Source organism: Nicotiana attenuata, unplaced genomic scaffold, assembly GCF_001879085.1.
Source record: "Nicotiana attenuata strain UT unplaced genomic scaffold, NIATTr2, whole genome shotgun sequence".
Taxonomy (NCBI): Eukaryota; Viridiplantae; Streptophyta; class Magnoliopsida; order Solanales; family Solanaceae; genus Nicotiana; species Nicotiana attenuata.
This window is the reverse complement of record NW_017671584.1, coordinates 184,957-202,760: the sequence shown is the minus strand read 5'-3', so window position 1 is coordinate 202,760 and position 17,804 is coordinate 184,957. Positions and strand designations below refer to the sequence as shown.

General features: G+C 37.3%; 1 protein-coding gene across 5 annotated transcripts; it reads left to right on the top strand.

Annotated features, from left to right (window-relative positions):
• Window positions 1–2,555: 2,555 nt before the first annotated feature.
• Window positions 2,556–17,381, top strand: LOC109209118 (cyclin-dependent kinase E-1). 5 transcript variants are annotated; one of them, XM_019372304.1, is made up of 17 exons: window positions 2,556–2,875; window positions 2,968–3,078; window positions 3,166–3,269; window positions 3,354–3,396; window positions 3,518–3,616; window positions 5,091–5,160; window positions 5,254–5,348; window positions 5,436–5,469; window positions 5,546–5,630; window positions 5,745–5,822; window positions 14,685–14,732; window positions 15,425–15,457; window positions 15,720–15,828; window positions 16,182–16,400; window positions 16,482–16,590; window positions 16,934–16,937; window positions 17,038–17,381. In XM_019372304.1, exons 1-15 carry the CDS (start codon window positions 2,651–2,653, stop codon window positions 16,548–16,550), a joined length of 1,422 nt encoding a protein of 473 aa, XP_019227849.1. In that variant the 5' UTR covers window positions 2,556–2,650; the 3' UTR covers window positions 16,551–16,590; window positions 16,934–16,937; window positions 17,038–17,381. The 5 variants fall into 5 exon arrangements, with proteins under 5 accessions (XP_019227849.1, XP_019227848.1, XP_019227847.1 ...); XM_019372303.1 differs by lacking the exon at window positions 16,934–16,937; XM_019372302.1 differs by lacking the exon at window positions 16,934–16,937 and having other exon boundaries at window positions 16,938–17,381.
• Window positions 17,382–17,804: the final 423 nt, after the last annotated feature.

Here is a 17,804-nt window from a genome sequence, read left to right as displayed (position 1 = left end):
ATTCCAGTGATGCCTTTTTTTTTCTATCTTTGTCTGAGTGTTTGCCGTATGCTTAGTTTATTTTGTTTTAATGATGAAGACAAGGCCCCGGGCTTCTTTTGGCACTACTTAATGTCTCCTCTTGCTCTGCTCTAGTGCTTTGTACTATATTGGATCATCAGCCTAGTCTATTTGCCTTGATATTTCTTGAGCTTGTGTTGTAACCTATTTGGCCTTGAATCTTACATTATCTGTGCTTAATGACTAATATTTTTTTTGTTTTCGATGATGCCAAAGGGGGGAAGATAAGTTTGGAAGGTTGAGGTTGGAAGTTTGTGGTTGTGAACATATATGTCTATCAATATTACTTGTCACTTGTTGTGATTATCTGGTTCTTTGATGTGATTACTTGATTTTGTTATGTACAAAGTTTATCATCATCAAAAAGGGGAAATTTGTTGATTATCGAAGTTTTGATGATTAACAAAGTGTGACTAAATGATCAAAGAACCAGGTCCTCAATGTATCTGCTTAATTGTTCTGAAGAACCAACTCCTCAGGAGAAAGGACCAGCTCCTCATGTTGATACTTGTACGTCTGTACAAGACCGTAACTTTATCTCAGAGTTACCAAGGTCCGAGTTTGGTAGAAGAAGGCTGTTATATATGATACGAGTCTTTTCTCAAAGAGATACGGATTATTCAGTGAGAGACAAAAGTCCCAAAGCTTGTGGAATCCTTGGAACAGTAGGAGTCCTATCAAAGAGGAAGCTGATTATGAATAGGACTCCTAGAAGATCTTAAATTGAATCATTTAAACATGATCAACTTTGGACTTCTGAACTATCCTTTTACACATCAACTAAAGAGTTATAAGTCGTCTACTCGAGTCGAGTACTTGTGTTACATTCTTCGCGAGTCAGTCTAGTGATTGTATTTTAGAAAATTGAGTTGTAATCAAGTGTCATAAACAATTAGTGACTTGGAGTGAGTGTTTTGCTTTACAAGTTAGAGTAACTTGTGAATCACATAGGAGTAGTAGGAGTACTGGAGAGTATTTAATTACAGTCTTGTAATTGGTACATTTTGGCTCATTGTTCTAGTGGAGTTGAAGTTGAAAATCTTACGTGTTAGGTTGTAGTTTTTGCACCTTTTGAGCCGGGTGATTTTCCACGTAAAAATCGTTGTCTTCATTTTATTGCTTATTTACTTTACGCTTGAGGAACGCGATAAAGAACCAAGTTCTTTAGTAATCTAGGGCACTCAAATTAACATGATATTCTATTAAATGTGTTCGTGATCGACTATATTCTATCGAGCTTTTTTGTTTACTTGTATCAATACCTTTGAGTTTAGCTCGAGTAGAAGCTTAATCATCAATAAAATATTTGCAGCTTTTATTCTCTATTTCCTGCCATTATTTATAGTTTGTCTTGCATTTATGTTGCTAGCGCCTTAGTTATATACTTAATTGTTGATTTTTTTGGCATTTACAAATTAAAGTTATAGATTGACAGTATTAAGAGTTGCCTAATGATATTATAATAAATTTAAATATACAATAATAGTAGTTGTATGTACCAAAAATTTTAAGTTATCACTCATGCTTACTTTGAATAGTACCTGTAGCTGGCCTCTAAAGAACTTGACAACGTTAAAAAAAGTGTATGCATTCAATTAAAATTTATTTGTAATTTGTTATTACCAATATAAGGGGTCTAATTTGTGGCGTCCAACTATGAGAGAGTTCAAAGGAGGAAGGAATTTTTTATAACTTCCCTTTCCTCTTTCCTTCCTTTGGTTTCATTTGTCTATACTAAATAGAAGTCTAAGTATTAGTCATTCAAATTTCAGTCATTAAATACGTTTGTATTTTAGATCTGAGTCTTAATCATTCAGCTCTTAATCATTAATTGTGTTTATTTTTTCAATTTTACAACCACTTAGTGGGTCTGAATAGATCTATAATAGAGTCTAAATACCATTAAGATAGGGGTATTATTACTTTTAGCCCGCGCCAGAAACTATTTACATCTGGTAGCCAAAAAAGTGTATAAAACTTGTATAATATTTGTATATAACGTACAAAATATCTCTCTCTCTCTCTCTCTCTCTCTCTCTATATATATATATATATATATATATATATATATATATATATATATATATATTTCGGATATTATTTTTACAACGGCTATACAGTGTCATTTTTCCATCAAAATATTATACATTCAAGAATTTATATAGAAATGGCCCATGTATACATCACCCATGGGCTTGAATAGATCTATAATAGTGCCATTCAAGAATTTATATAAAAATAGCTTACAAATGCATAATTCATGTATAATAGGTATAATCGTGTATACTTAGTGCACAGTTTGTGTATACCGACTAAAAAAAATAGTGAATCCAGACAGCTTTTTATGGAAAGATCCCAAACTAATATATCGCAAGATTGGGCTAGGCATCTTTAGGCCCAGACTACTCTCTAGATTGGGCCAGGACAAAATTTGTGTGGGCTTGGCCCAGATGTCGTTAGTGAAGGAAAATACTTGCCAAAAAGAACTCAACAGCATGACAACACAATACTGGCTAAACCCTCCCTTTTGACTGTCCGGGGAAGGAAAGCTCATAATCTCAGCTCTAGATAGATATTGAGAGAGATCGGCATGGGAGATGGCAATACAAGCAGCAGAGGCGGAAATTCCAATAGCAGCAATCGGCCAGAGTGGCTGCAACACTACGATTTAATCGGAAAAATTGGGGAAGGAACTTACGGCTTGGTTTTCTTGGCTAAGATCAAAGCTAACCGCTCCAAATCTATTGCTATCAAGAAGTTCAAGCAATCCAAGGACGGCGACGGCGTTTCTCCCACCGCCATTCGTGAAATCATGGTCAAAATTTCATTAATTACTAAGTTCTTCTATAGCAGAGAAATGTAAGTATTTATTTAGTTTTAACATTGGAGAATCTTTGATTGATGCAGCTGCTTCGGGAGATTACACATGAGAATGTTGTAAAGCTTGTCAATGTTCATATCAACCAAGCTGATATGTCCCTTTATCTCGCTTTTGACTATGCTGAGCATGACCTTTATGTGAGTCTAGTCGAGTCTCGCCTCCTATACATTTAATTTTCCAATATATAATAAGTGTTACTGAAACAATATTGGGCATCTTAATAGGAAATTATTAGACATCATAGGGACAAGGTCAATCAGGCAATCAATCAGTACACAGTCAAGTCCCTTTTATGGCAACTGCTTAATGGTCTCAATTATCTTCACAGGCAAGCCATATTTATTAGCTCTCCTCTTTTGTTTAAAATCTATATTCTTATATTGGCTTTAATAATAATGCACTTCCTTTTTAGTAATTGGATTATACACCGAGACCTAAAGCCATCAAATATCTTGGTATGATTCTACCCTGTCTCTCCATCCTTATGTCTCTTCTTCTACATTTTTTGTTTGTTTGTAATTAACATTCTTATAATTAAAACATTCCTATATTCGTGTCCTTTACTTCTCCATACAGGTAATGGGTGACGGAGAGGAACATGGAGTTATTAAAATCGCTGATTTCGGCCTTGCAAGAATTTATCAGGCTCCATTGAAACCATTAGCTGAGAATGGGGTGAGACACACTTGTTATTGCATGCTATAGCTTCTCGTTGGTTTAGCTTGTAATTGCAACTATGTGTGGTGGTTCTGCCTCCCTTACCCCAGTGTAGAGAAGTTACACCTTATATATAGAAAGCTTAAGCTATTCTCTACCAAGTGTCACCAAAAGGTGTGGTCTAGGTGGTTAATAGAGCTGGAATGGACCATGGTTCAAATCTAAGCAGAGACAAAAACATTTACTCCCTCTGTCCCAATTTATGTAATGATGTTTGATTGCGCACACTAAACATATAAGTCGAGTGCTTATATCGATCTGAAAATTATCACTAAAGACCTAATACATTAATGTTAGAAAATGATTAAACCCAACTAATCTTCTTTTGATACTACTAAACATATTTTTGAACAAAAAATTTTGTTCTGAAAAAAGATGGAATTTCGTTCCCCCCCCCTCCTCCCATCTAACCTGCCTAAAAAAGGGCCAAGGAGTAACTTAAGAAACTAGAGAAACAGCCCAGCAGTTGGACAACAAACAAAAAAGAAATAAGTTTGGCTTGTTTTTTGGTTTTCTTGGCTTTTATAAACCAACGGCCAAATTTTGTTGTATAATCCTGCTCTAGTTTTTGAAACCAAAACAAGTTGGTCCCGAAACGAAACTGATAAGTTCCACTATGAAAAATTGCTTAAGCCGTTCAACTTTGAGAGAACCAAGATTAAAACGGTCAAAAACATCCCTAGGTATATTATAGACTTATTAGTAACCTATCTGATGCTCAATATTTTTACTTCTGGTCCATGGATGGTGGAAGATGTGATTGTTGTAAATACATTCTCTTATTTTTTTGATTAAGTAATAACTTATTGATTTTTTTATTAAGTAATACTTTGTGTTGTTGTGGGAAACCCTGTTAAGTCTTATACGGAAGAGTAGAGGATTGAAGAAAAATATGGTTCTTCACGAACAACACCCATTTATCTACAGTACTGACCTCTCTTGGGTAAAACTCACAAAAAACAAAGACAGGCCCTCATCCCTCAGCTGATATCTATTTCTTCTACACTGCCACACGTATTATGTGTGTAAAAGATATGAATTTTGTATGTAGTTTAACATAGTCTATATGACTGATCTGTTGAACTCACTTTGTGTAAATGAAGATGATGAGGTGGATTACTAAATAACATGTGCCGTGTTAAAACTAAGAATATTTGAAGAGTTTGAGAATGAAAAAAATACATCTGACCAGCATCACATTATTTCTGTTTGTCACAACTTTGGCCATATGAATTCTTTTCTTCCTGACATACTTACCAATCCTAGATTTTGATAAGAACTGATTTTCTGATTGAGCTGCAGGAGTAGAAGTTGAATAAAGAACGTTGATTTCTTATTCTTTTCTTTCTCTTTAGATGCACATTTGATGTTCTTTGTCGGATGTCACTGCTTTGTAGTAACTTTGAAATTTTTGTACGTTGAGTAATGACAGGTTGTAGTGACCATCTGGTACCGTGCACCGGAGTTACTCCTTGGGGCAAAACACTACACTAGTGCAGTTGGTATGACCCTTTGTGTTTTGAGCTTCAATATTTGTCACTCTAAATAAGTAAATATGTCTTCCTTTTCAACCAAGAAAAAATATGTTTATGTAGATATGTGGGCTGTTGGCTGTATATTTGCTGAGCTTCTTACTCTAAAGCCACTATTTCAAGGGCAAGAAGTGAAAGGAACACCAAACCCGTTCCAGGTTAATATTTTTGTACTCTCAACATTGCGTTTATGCTTTTCCTTTTGGGGGTTCAATAGTCATCTAATGACAATGCTCGTAATGCAGCTTGACCAACTTGACAAGATATTTAAGGTTCTCGGTGAGGATTAATTTTTGAATATTCTCTTTGTTCCTTTTACTTGTTTGAACACTGCACTTAAGTCATATGGTTGCAGGTCATCCCACACCGGAAAAGTGGCCAACACTGGTAAACCTTCCACATTGGCAATCTGACGTGCAGCGTATTCAAGGACATAAGTAGTAGGTTCATTCATACGGCTTTTAGTATTAAGGATTTCTTTAGCAGCGAATTGTCTTGCGTCCTTGCCTTGCAATTGGATTTATCATCTAAAAGTTTTATTGTTTCCCTTGCAGTGACAATCCTGCACTTTATAGTGTTTTGCACCTGTCTCCCAAAAGTCCTGCATATGACCTCCTTTCTAAGATGCTTGAGTATGTGCCCATTTCTTAGTTAATGTAGCATTTAGTTTGTAATGCTTTCAATATGATCTTCCAATACGCCTGCCAGATGATGGTATGCATGCTAAATTTTTGGGGTTCTAATCCTTGTCAGAGATGGCATGTGCACACATGATGACACAATACAGTTACAATGTAATCACAAGGACAAGAATGGGAACAACATAAGTGAAAATGAGTCTAGCTGAATTAGTACTCTGACTTTGTTCCTTAGAGAGAGAACTTCTTTCTTATCTCCAGAAAAGTACACCAAGATGTCAATCAAGTAACATATAGAGACATCTAGCATGGCCTGCACTAAGTCTCAAGAGTGACTTTTGGCATAGACTTGCCGCTATTAAACTTATGTTTTCAATGGAAACATGGGACTTAGAGGGGAAAAAAGATTAAATCAGTAGTTGCCTGGTGTCAGTCGGTTCGATGGAACGACTAAGGTCAGCAAGACCGAGGTTAACATGATCAGGGTCAGCACACTCCATCTCTGACCAACCAACGCATAGAAAGTTAGGATTGCTACATGGAGTCCAACCTTTTCCATATTTACAAGGAATGATCTCTTGCCATATAAACAATTTCTCAATTTTTAATACTACCCTTCAAGTTGGAGCGCGAAAATAGAGCTAAAACAACAAAACCATGCCCTTGGTAATTGCTAGAGACCATAAAGAGATCAGCATAGGTGACATATTGATCCAAACTCCCCTTGAGCAACAAACTCTAATGATTGCTTCATGTAGGCCTCTTTGATAAATTTGCCATTAAGGAAAGCATTCTTGAAAATCCAATTAATAAAGTGGCAAACGCAACATGGTTGTTATGGAGATAAAGAGGTGGACAAAAGCAATCAAAAAAAAAAGTATCAGCATTCATAAATCTGAGTATATCCCTTGATCACCAATCTAGCTTTTAGAATTTAGATGAGCAACCTTCCCCCATTAGCACCTACATTTACCATAAACACCCAACGACATTCAATTGCTATCTTACCCAGTTTTAAAGGAATGATCTTCAAAGTACCATTATCGTGAAGAGTAGTCATTTTCTCGATCATAGCTTGAAGCCAGCCTAGATGAGCCATTGCTTTGTAACAATCTTGTGTATTTTGACCGTGGAGAAATTTGTTTCAAAGGCATGATATGAGGGAGATAATTGGTGTTACTTTAAGAAATTTAAAACCTGATAATAATTTCGAGCAGTACAAGTTCCTTTTCCAATAGCAATTGGGAGACTAAGTTCATCATATAGAGTATCCTATCGAAGCAGTGGATGTAGTTGGAATAGGTAATGAGTCACTAGGTGGACTTTGTGTACTTATATCATCAATAGAATCTACAATTGAATTAGCAGGCGATTGGGTTGATCGAGACTGTGTAGAGTAAACCTAAAGTGGAGCTGAACTAGGGAGAGCTAGAGGCAGAAGAGTTGGATTGGAAGAATTCTGACATGGCTTATTCATTTTGTGAATTTGGTGAGAAGTATGAGGATATCCCAAAAAATGTTACATCTGCTAATACAAAGAACTTAATTTGTTTCTAACGGGATCGTAGGAGTGGTAGCCTTTTTGAAGACGAGACTATTCCTATAATATGCATTTGATAGACTTGGGTTGATGTTTATCTTTTCAAGGAGTTAGATCTTGAATAAAGCATGTTCAACTAAACACACGGGGAGGAAGAGAAAAGGGATTCTCTTGATAGAGTAAAGATTCTTGTGCTGCAAAATAGAGGAAGGCATACGACAAATTAAATAGCAAGCAGTTCTGACAATTCACCCTGAAAAATGAATAGGGACAAGGGTATCAATAAGTGATTTCGAGTTGTTTCACTTAAATGCATATTCTTCCGTTTAGCTACTCCATCTTGTTGAGGAGTATGCACACAAGATCATAAATGAAGAATGCCTTAGAGAAGACATAAAAGCGGAAAAAGGTGTTGAGAAATATTCTCTTCATTATCGTTGACTAGTTTCTTGATAGATACACCAAGTCGAGTATGAATTTCAGCATAATTTTATTTCGGATATACAAAAAAATTCAGATTTATTCTTCATCAGAAATAATCAAGTGCAACGAGAATGATCATCGATAAAAATAATGAAGGTTTGAAAGGGACCCCAAATGTCTGAATGAATAATTTCAAACATAGATGTGACCCTGTTTTGACCCTTTGAGAAAGAGGTTTGTGTATGTTTACCTAGCTGACATAGCTCACATTCTAAGGAAGACAAGTGCTTCGGTTTGAACATAGATTTTTTTTAAAACTTTTTTTCAAAAAGAATTTTGAAAACATTATTTGTTCATGGAATTTGATAAGTTTCTTAATTTTTTTTTTGAGAAATTTCAAGTTCCAAAAACTGGTTTGGGCCAGTTTTTTGAACAAAATACATGTCCAAACAGAACTTCAACTTCCAAAAACAATATTACAACATAACTTTAAATTTTTTTTTTCAAGTTTCAACCAAATCTATGTCCAAACGCCCACTTAGAAAGGCTCAACACCATATTCTATAATTTGAAAATACTTGGATATCTTGAGTGATTATAAAGAAGATGGGAAGAAGCAGTTGAAGTAAAAGCACCATGTGTTTTTGGGCTAGACAATTGATAAGTTTTGTGGCTTAATTTCTATTCCAATCGTCTATCCTATTCTTCGGTCCCGGACAAAAATAGAGTTAGCCAAGAAGTTACAGAACAATTTTGGTTCTTGGTCAATTTATTAATGGATATCAAATTATATGGATATTTTGGGGTAAAATTATTACCATTAGAAGTAATGAAGGAAGAGGATAAGCCTTACCTATTCCTTTAATCATAATTTTTGATCCATTAACTAATGCGGCAAAGGAAAAGGTCGGAGGGGAATTAAGTGTATACAAAAGATTCTTATTACTAGAAATACAATTACGTGTCTTTAGGTGAAAACTATGTGACATAAGTAAATGGATTACGTGATTGGCTTGTGCAAATAATGGGGATTAAAACGACTGTTATCTAGTTGTTTTGTACTACAGAGAATTATCACAACTCTATTAAAAAAAGGTAGATGAGGAATGTCATTACTACTAGCTTGCACTTTTACAAAGGAAAAAAAGAGAGACAATATGATTCATTCATTTGTAGGGGGAACAAGAAAATTCTTGCTTGAGAATAAATTAGAAAGAATAGAGAAGAATAAAAAGTTTAGAAGAAATTGCACAACTTCAGCTCAAAATAATGTAAATAAATAAAAAAGAGAAGATATACTGAAGACTTAGGATTTATGTAAGCCAAGAGTTCAAAGAATTTTGATAGAAAAGACAGAGCTGGGAAGACATGCCCAGCCACCTAAAACGGTCACCAGTATAGTGGCTAGTGGGGAAGTCTCGGAATATTGGATGTCCAAAAAAGTGTTGGAATAATCATCGGAGAAAGCTACTAGGATAGTCACCAAAAAGGCTACTTGCGACTAGTGTTGTGAAAAGCGCTCGCTTCAGCGCTTTAAGCGTGAAGGGAAGCGAGGCGGCCGCTGTGTCGCTTCTGTAGGGTGAAGCGTAGCAGGTAGGTTGAAGGGTTCGCTTTTGCCAAAAAAAGCAAGAAGCACTAGCAAAGCGAGAAGCGACGGAAGCGCTCGCTTTTCTCTTTTAAGTCACTGATAAATAAAAAAGCTCAGTCTTTTTATTTTTACAAAATCAGCGAGCAACAACTAAGGTTTCAATTTTCAAACCCAGGTATGTTTGCAGTGACTAGGGTTTCAGTTTTCAAGTGCAGGTATGTTTTGGTTTAAGTCCTTAAAATTGCAGCGAAATGCTCCCAATTTTTTTTCTCCTTCAGTTTTCAATCTTTTGTTCTTAGCCTCACAGCCATTTTTTTTAGTATTGGAGGTTACATGTGTTGTATGCAGTTACATGTGTAACGTGTGTTGTCTATGCAGTATTTATTTTAGTATTTTTCTTAGTTCTGCTTCACTTCAAAAAAGCGAGTACTTCGCTTCTCACTTTACGCTTTAAGTGAAAAGGGGCTTGTCGCTTTTCCTCGCTTCACGCTCTTCACAACACTGCTTTGAGACTCTACAAAGATTGTAGACTCTGATACCATGTTAAAATAGTAGAATATGAAACGAGATCTAAAGAAGGAATTGATTGCTTGATTTGTTCTTTGACTGTCGTCATAATTTATGATGTTATAATTCAATTAAAGTTGTCCTTACATCTTTAATTCTTATTTACCAATTCATACAAAATCATACTCAAATCTTACCATTATTATGCATCTACCTACCAAATCATACAAAATGTTACGGAATATTAACCGGGGACTGGAATGTAAAGAGACCTATCCGTAAGATTTGGGCAGGATGTTCCAACTTTTTTTGGTGTTTGTTGTTGAAAAGCTAAGTTGCCCCAACATGGCAGTTTAGGTGCCACGCCTTTGTTGACACGGCACTACTATGGGTGTGAATGTGGGTATAGGATCCGTACGGGATCTGGTCAAACGATGTTGGGTATTTTGGCCACGATGGACGGAAAAACTCGAGACGAAATACAATTTGATTCCCGAAGTCCGAATCATCAAAACTAGGGTATATTTAAAGAAAATAACATACCTTATATAGGAAATTACTCCTTTACTTATCTACAACTTGAGAACAAAAAAAAAATTCCACACTTTACAAGATATACATAAGTATTTCACAAAATTTCTCATAATTTAGAGATATTTTTATATTTTTGCATTATTTTTGGCCGGATCCATGCACTCGTATACGTACTAGGATTTGTATCCCCGAATCTTAGAATTTACATCTCAAAGGATCCAACCTTTATATCCGCACCCGTGTCGGAAGCCCGCACCTGTGTCCGAACAATTTAGTTGAAAAGAAATAACATAATGTTTTAAAGGGAGTTATTCTCCTATCTATACTCTGAAATATAGATATCTTACTAACATTTTTTGCTGGAGCAAACATCACATTTTAAATAATGTTGTTAAGTTGTTTGACTTTGTAAGCTCCTTAGGAAGTCTATAGCAGGAACTAATTTTTTTTCTACAGCTTGTAATTTCAATGTCCACCGGATGTGATTCTTAACGAAATTTTACTTTATCTGATCAAAAAGAATATATCTCTAAAAGGACCTAAAAACCTCCTCGCCAACTAAATTTTGATCGTAGCCATTTGGTATTTTACCTAAATGAATATTTTTGTTCTATCTTGTCCTATTTCACCAAAGTGTGTACTTTCTTCCATGCGATTTTAGGTCTACCTTGTCACCTTTTAACACCTTAAATCACCATTGTTTCATACCTTAAGCACTCGTGCTTTTGGAGATTGACACAGGAAATGACAAACCATCAAGCTAACTTTTCGCAGTTTTCACATATGTGGTACTTGCACTTTTAGCTGAATATGATCATTTGTAATCTTGTCATCATGTATGACCGCACATCTATTATAAAGTTTGCTTTTGTGAAATACTCATCGTATGGATATGTTGAACCATAGGGCCTAGCATTCACTCTCATATAATTTTGTTGGTCTTACAACCATTTTATAGAACTTGCCTTTCTATTGGTAAGTGTCCTTTTATCCTATAACACTCTGGTAGCACTTACTCCATTTGAACATCCTATTTTGCTTTTATGTGTGAACATTTTTTCCTATCATACCATTCTTCTGGAACCCCTAAGCCTAAAATTTGAATTGTTTGTATGTAGGCACCAATTTCATCTAATCTCACCTCAACTTCATTGTACTTGTTCTTTTTAAAAAAGAAAGAAACGATGTTTTGAAGCGATGGGTTCAGTTTTGGAGTTAGGAACGAGGGTGGTGCTTTGCTGCTAGATTTTACTAAAGCTTTTGGTCTGGTAGTAGCTAAATCGTGTTTTCAGAAGAAGGGTGGTCACGTATCGGAGTACGGTGGCCAAGACTCAGATTGATTATCTTCTCTGCAGGAAGAGGGATAGAGGTTTATCCACTGATTCAAGGTTTTACCGAGTGAGTGGCTTTTGACTCAACATAGGCTTTTGGTGATGGACACAGAGATTAAGAAAGTAGGGATGGGGAAGTGAATGGTCAACCCAAGATCAAGTGGGGAGCCTTAACTAAGGACAAAGCCCAAGAGTTCGGGGAGAGGTTGCTTGCTATGGGGGCTTGGAAAAGTAGTGGGGGACGCGAGTAGTATGTGGACCACGATTTTAGACTGCATTATAGAAGCTGCTAGAGAGGTGCTAGGGGTCACGAAGGGCTACTTAGGAGGTCACAAAGTGGCTGGTGGTGGAATGGAGAGGTCCACGGAAAAGCGGAAGCCAAGAAACTGGCGTATGTGAAGCTATAATGGAGAGCGCCGACGAGAAGGAGAAGAGGATGAACATAGAGCACTATAAGAAGGCAAAGAAAGAGGCAAAGTTAGCAGTCACGGTAGCTAAAACTGCAGCCTTTGAACAATTGTATGAGAAACTTGGGGGCGAAGGTGACAAGAAATTGTTCAGGTTAGCCAAGGCGAGAGAAAAAAAGGCTTGCGATCTAGACCAAGTGAGGTGCATCAAAGACGACGAAGGCAAATATTGGTGGAAAAGGTGTGTATTAGGCGCAGGTGGTAGACATGCTTCCGTAAACTCCTGAATGTGGATGGGGACAAGAACATTGTGCTCGGGGAGTTGGAGAGCTCAGAAAGCCAACAATTTTTGAGGTTTTGTAGGCGTTTTAAGATTGGGAGGTTGAAGAGGCTATGCTGAAGATGAGTAGGGGTAGGGCGACCGGTCCAGACGAGATCTCGGTGGAATTTTGGAAGGACGCGGGCTGGGCAGGCTTGGAGTGGCATACTGGATTGTTTAATGTCATTTTTTCGGATGAAGAAGATGCCGGAATAATGGAGGTGGCATTTGATGGTCCTGTTGTACAAGAACAAGGGTGATGTGCAGAACTGCACCAACTAAAGGGGTATCAAGCTGCTGAATCACACCATGAAAATTTGGGAGAGGTTAGTGGAGAGGAGGGTGAGAAAGAGTGTGCCTATTTCAGAGAATCAGTTCGGATTCATGCCGGTGCGGTCGACTACAGAAGCCATCCATCTTGTGAGGAGGTTGATAGAGCAGTATAGGGAGAAGGACTTGGATATTATGTTTATTGACCTAGAAAAAGCCTACGACAAAGTTCCTAGGAAAGTTCTATGGAGATGTTTGGAGGTTAGTGACGTTCCGGTAACGTACATTAGGATGATTAAGGACATGTACGGTGGAGTTAAGACTCGGGTGAGGACTGTGGGAGGAGACTCAATTATTTCCCAGTGGTGATGGGGTTGCATTAGGGATCAACTCATAGCCCATTTTTATTTGCCCTAGCGATGGATGTGCTGACGCGACAAATCCAAGGGGAAGTGCCATATTGTATGTTATTTGCAGATGATATAATGTTGATTGACGAGACGCGCTGCGGGGTTAATGCTAGACGAGAATTGTAATGTTAGACTCTGGAGTCTAAAGGTTTCAAGTTGAGCAGGACAAAAACAGAATACTTGGAGTGTAAGTTCAGTGTTGGGACGCATTAATCAGAAGTTGACGTGAAGTTTGATACACAAGTCATCCCCAGGAGAGATAGTTTCAAATATCTTGGGTCTATAATACAGAGTAACAGGGAGATTGACGAGGATGTCGCACGTCGTATAGGAACGGGGTGGTTGAAATGGCAGCTAGCTTTTGGGGTTTTGTGTGACATGAATGTGCCACCTAGACTTAAGGGCAAGTTCTACAAAGCGGTAGTTTGTATGGAGCCGAATGTGGGCCAGTCAAGAAATCTCATTCTCAGAAGTTGGAAGTAGCAGAAATGGGGATGTTAAGATGGATATGTAGGCATACCATAAAAGACAAAATTAGGAATGAATATATTAGGGACAAGGTGGGTATGGCCCCTGTGGAAAATAAGCTACAGGAATTGAGGCTGAGATGCTTCGGACATGTGAAGAGGAGAGACTCTGATGCCAGGTTAGGAGGTGCGAGAGGCTGCCCATGGCGAGTCAGAGGAGGGGTAGAGGGAGGCATAAGAAGAACTGGGGTGAGGTGATTAGGCAGGACATGCCTCTGCTCCAGCTTACCGAGGACATGGCCCTCAATAGAAAGGTGTGGAGGTCGAGAATTAGGGTGGTAGGTTGATAGACAGTCTAGAGTTCCGCTTTGTGTTACCCGTAGTAGTAGCAGTAGTCGTATGTCTTCATATTCCTAGTCCCTTGTTTTTATACGGTGGCATTATTATCAGTAGGATCTGCACTACTCTTGTAGTTTCGTATCCCTAGATCTTTGTTATTACTCTTTGTATTACTTGCTTCGTTATCTTATTACCTTGTTGTTGCTATTGTTTCTCTATTGCTTCATTTTTACTGTTCTTGAGCCGAGGGTATTTCGGAAACAACCTCTCTAGCTTCATAAATAGGGGTAAGGTCTGGGTACACACTACCCTCCCAAAATCCCGCTTGTGGGATTTCACTGGGTTTGTTGTTGTTGTAAACGATGTTTTGAAGGTAATGTAGGTTCTTTATCTCAGTGACATATACATGCCTATACCTTTTATATATTTGGTGTAAAAATCTAATTGTAAATGATATATACCATATGATTTTGTCAATATCCTACATAGCTAAATAAGGAAGCTCTTGTATTTGTCAATTCTTTAGAGCACTTTCTTGGTGCTATACACAATAGAAGTACCTTACTTTTCTTTTTAAAAAATTCCTTACTAAATTATAATGCAAGCATTTGATTTTATGCCCCAATGTTACTTTTGCAATTGTTATTGACATTTTACTTATATTCCAGAAGCTTCTATTAATTGAGATCAATATTATATTTTGACGTCATCTAATTTGCAGATATGATCCTCGCAAAAGGATAACAGCAGTGCAAGCTCTCGAGCATGAGTATGGACTCTCCATCTCATTCTCTCTCTCTCTCTCTCTTTGCAGACTATTGCATTATTCGCTTACAAATGGTTTCAAATATGATGACATATTTCATCTCAAAATAAATTTGTAAAATGGTTCTTAAGTATTACTAATTGTTAGATATGTCCCTGATCAAAATTATTAGACAAAGTTAACTACTTTTTTATATTTTGTTGTCCGGGCCAAAATAACAGAGCTGACCATTTCGACGTCCTCCAATTTCCATCCCTTAAGCACTGGGCTTACTTTTACTAAACAGCTATTGAGCGTATTTGGTCCGCATACTGTACCTATTCAATTTATTTTACCATGTTATAGACGTTTTTCAGCTGATCTTCCAGCCAGGCGGGGCTTCTTGCCAATAGCTTTTCTCCTTGAAGTGGTAAAGTTGATATAGTATTTGGTCTAGTGAAGCTATGTGGGGTTATTCCTTTTTATACCGAAACACTTATCATGGTTTTGGAAATTTCTTGACATGAAATAGAGGAACCCTATTTTTTTGCATTCGTTTTTCTATTACCAATATGATCAAGGTTAGCTCATAAAAAATTTTGAATGTCAAGTTGACACCTAAAGTAGGGAAGTGAAGGCCTCGGGTTTCTTATGATATTGGGTGGATGCTTGCCATGTATTATTTGTTAAAGCTTTTTATTTTTTCTTGTTTGTAGGTACTTTCGGATGGAACCTCTACCTGGCCGCAAGTAAGTGCTTGCTTTCCACAGTCTCTTGGTCAAACATTTGATTTACAAAAGTTTCACTAAGCTGTTATGACTAAACCATGCTAGAACACCCAAATACTTTTAATGAAATTTGGGAGTTACAAGTTTTACCTTTTTATATCCATTTAGACATACTGTGGAGCTGTAGCACTTATAGATGCTTTATCTTTCCTTCATTCTGGGGAGACTACCTTTATTAATCTAGTAATTTCCATTAACCCTTAAAACTGCTAAATTGTGACAGTGCACTTGTACCACCACAGCCTGGAGAAAAAATTGTGAACTATCCAATTCGACCCGTGGACACGACTACAGACTTTGAAGGAACAATTAGTCTTCAACCTTCTCAGCCAGTAAGTATAAAAATCTCTACATCAACTAGGTTCATATCTCCGTGCACGTTTATTTCTTTAGTGTTTATTTACTACTGATATAGTTCAATTTCCGCCACAAGGTAGGGGTAAGGCTGCGTACACACTACCCTCCCCATACCCCGCTATGTGGGATTATACCGGGTTTTTTTTTGTTGTTGTTGTTTTATAGTTCAATTTCCTATATATAATATTTCAATAAAAAAGACTGCTTGTATGGGACTAGGAACTAGAGAAAGCTAATCACTTGAAACTGTCACATTTTCATACTAAAGGACTAGGATGGGGCATATTGGTCAGTTGCACCTTGCTCATATTACTATTTGTTGGAGCAGGTATCATCAGGAAATGCAGCATCTGGTGGCATGCAAGGTCCCCATGTAATGCCGAATAGATCTGTGCCCCGACCAATGCCAATGGTCAACATGCAAAGGATGCAACCTCAGGGCATGTCTGCTTATAATCTTGCTTCTCAAGCTGGCATGGGTGCTGGAATGAACCCGGGAAACATGCCCATGCAGCGTGGTGTTGCTGCTCAGGCACATCAGCAGCAGGTTGCTATAGTCAGCCTGGTACTGTTATACTTTCGGTAGTTCCCATCCCTAAATTGATTGATACTTTTGTATGTCAAGCAGATGAGAAGGAAAGATCCAGGAATGGGATTGCCTGGATACCCTCCACAACAGAAATCTAGACGGTTCTGAAAGTCTTTTTCAGCGACAGTCATGCACATACACAACTCTGGTATATTCCGTTTTAGCTTGTCTTTGTTTTTCTTTCCCCATAAAAAGTAGAAAGTTCCTGTTTATCATTTTTGAAAAAGGAATAGATAATTTTTCCGCCTGCCTGTTTTAGTGAACCTCTCCTCTTCCTCTCTTAGTGTCTCTAGTCGCAAAACTAGCAGGCAAGTGGGAGTAGCTGCCTCTGTAAGGTTTTAATTTTGGGATTCTTCTGAAGACCTTTCATTCTTTTGAGTTTCATGTCATGTTTTGTTGAAAAGAAAAGAAGTAAAGATGGCCCTGCATTTTTATTAAAGGGCTCTGTGATGTCATGGAAAACAATAACCTTTCTCTTGTTTCATATTTAGCCAGGTGGGTTCAGGAAGATTATGTAACTTAAGTCTGACCATTGGTTAAGTTTTCCCACTATTTATGAAGCAGAAGGAGTCAATTGGCACTATTGTTATGTCAGGTTGCGGATGGGACTCTCTTATGGATCAGATATAGCTCCATATCAGCTTTCACTAACGACATCACTGATGGTCTGCTCTGCCATGACCGCTACTTAACTATATGAACCGCATAACCCATCTATAGAGTTGTATATATGTATATATGTGTACGCCAACCAATTATCCATGTATCAGGCAAGTCATCTTATTGTCTTCTTCTAAAGCCTCATATGACCCTTTATTGCTAATCCCGTTAACCTGAATCATATGTAGCAGATAGTGTTGGGTAAAATATGAATATTGTGTATAGCGTGTTTACGTAAAAATATGAATTTTAACATTTACAACTTTAGGGTCCAGTTTACAATTGTGCAATTATTTGGTAATCTGAAATGTTTTAATGGTTATGCGTACTTTTAAGGGAAATACTATTGAATTTCTGCAAACCAAACAGGTTCATTTTGGGCTCCATGTTTGGCTTGTGACATGAAGGACATGAACTTAAGCTGGTCAAATGTTGGAAAGTCGTTAAGGTAAGAGGAGAAAATGACAATGGTTCGAAATATAAGATGTAGCTTGTCAATAAAAAAGAACACTCAAGTGCAAAATGATTTTTCTAGCAAAAAGATATTTGCTTACGAGTTACAAATAAGCGTGGGCCAATATCTTTGCACGCACATACATATTGAGCTCCTACATAACGTGGACTAGAGTCCTCGTAGGTAATCGACAATGCGTAGCTAAGAATATTCCCCAAGTATCAAGATCACTTTGATTCGCCCTTCGC

Bases quoted from the DNA above. Each gene is read 5' to 3' on its own strand.
- LOC109209118 (XM_019372303.1), top strand. From the start codon at position 2,651: ATGGGAGATGGCAATACAAGCAGCAGAGGCGGAAATTCCAATAGCAGC. The intron at 2,876-2,967 runs GTCAAAATTTCA...TGATTGATGCAG, and splicing joins CCGCCATTCGTGAAATCATG to CTGCTTCGGGAGATTACACA. The intron at 3,617-5,090 runs GTGAGACACACT...GAGTAATGACAG, and splicing joins AACCATTAGCTGAGAATGGG to GTTGTAGTGACCATCTGGTA.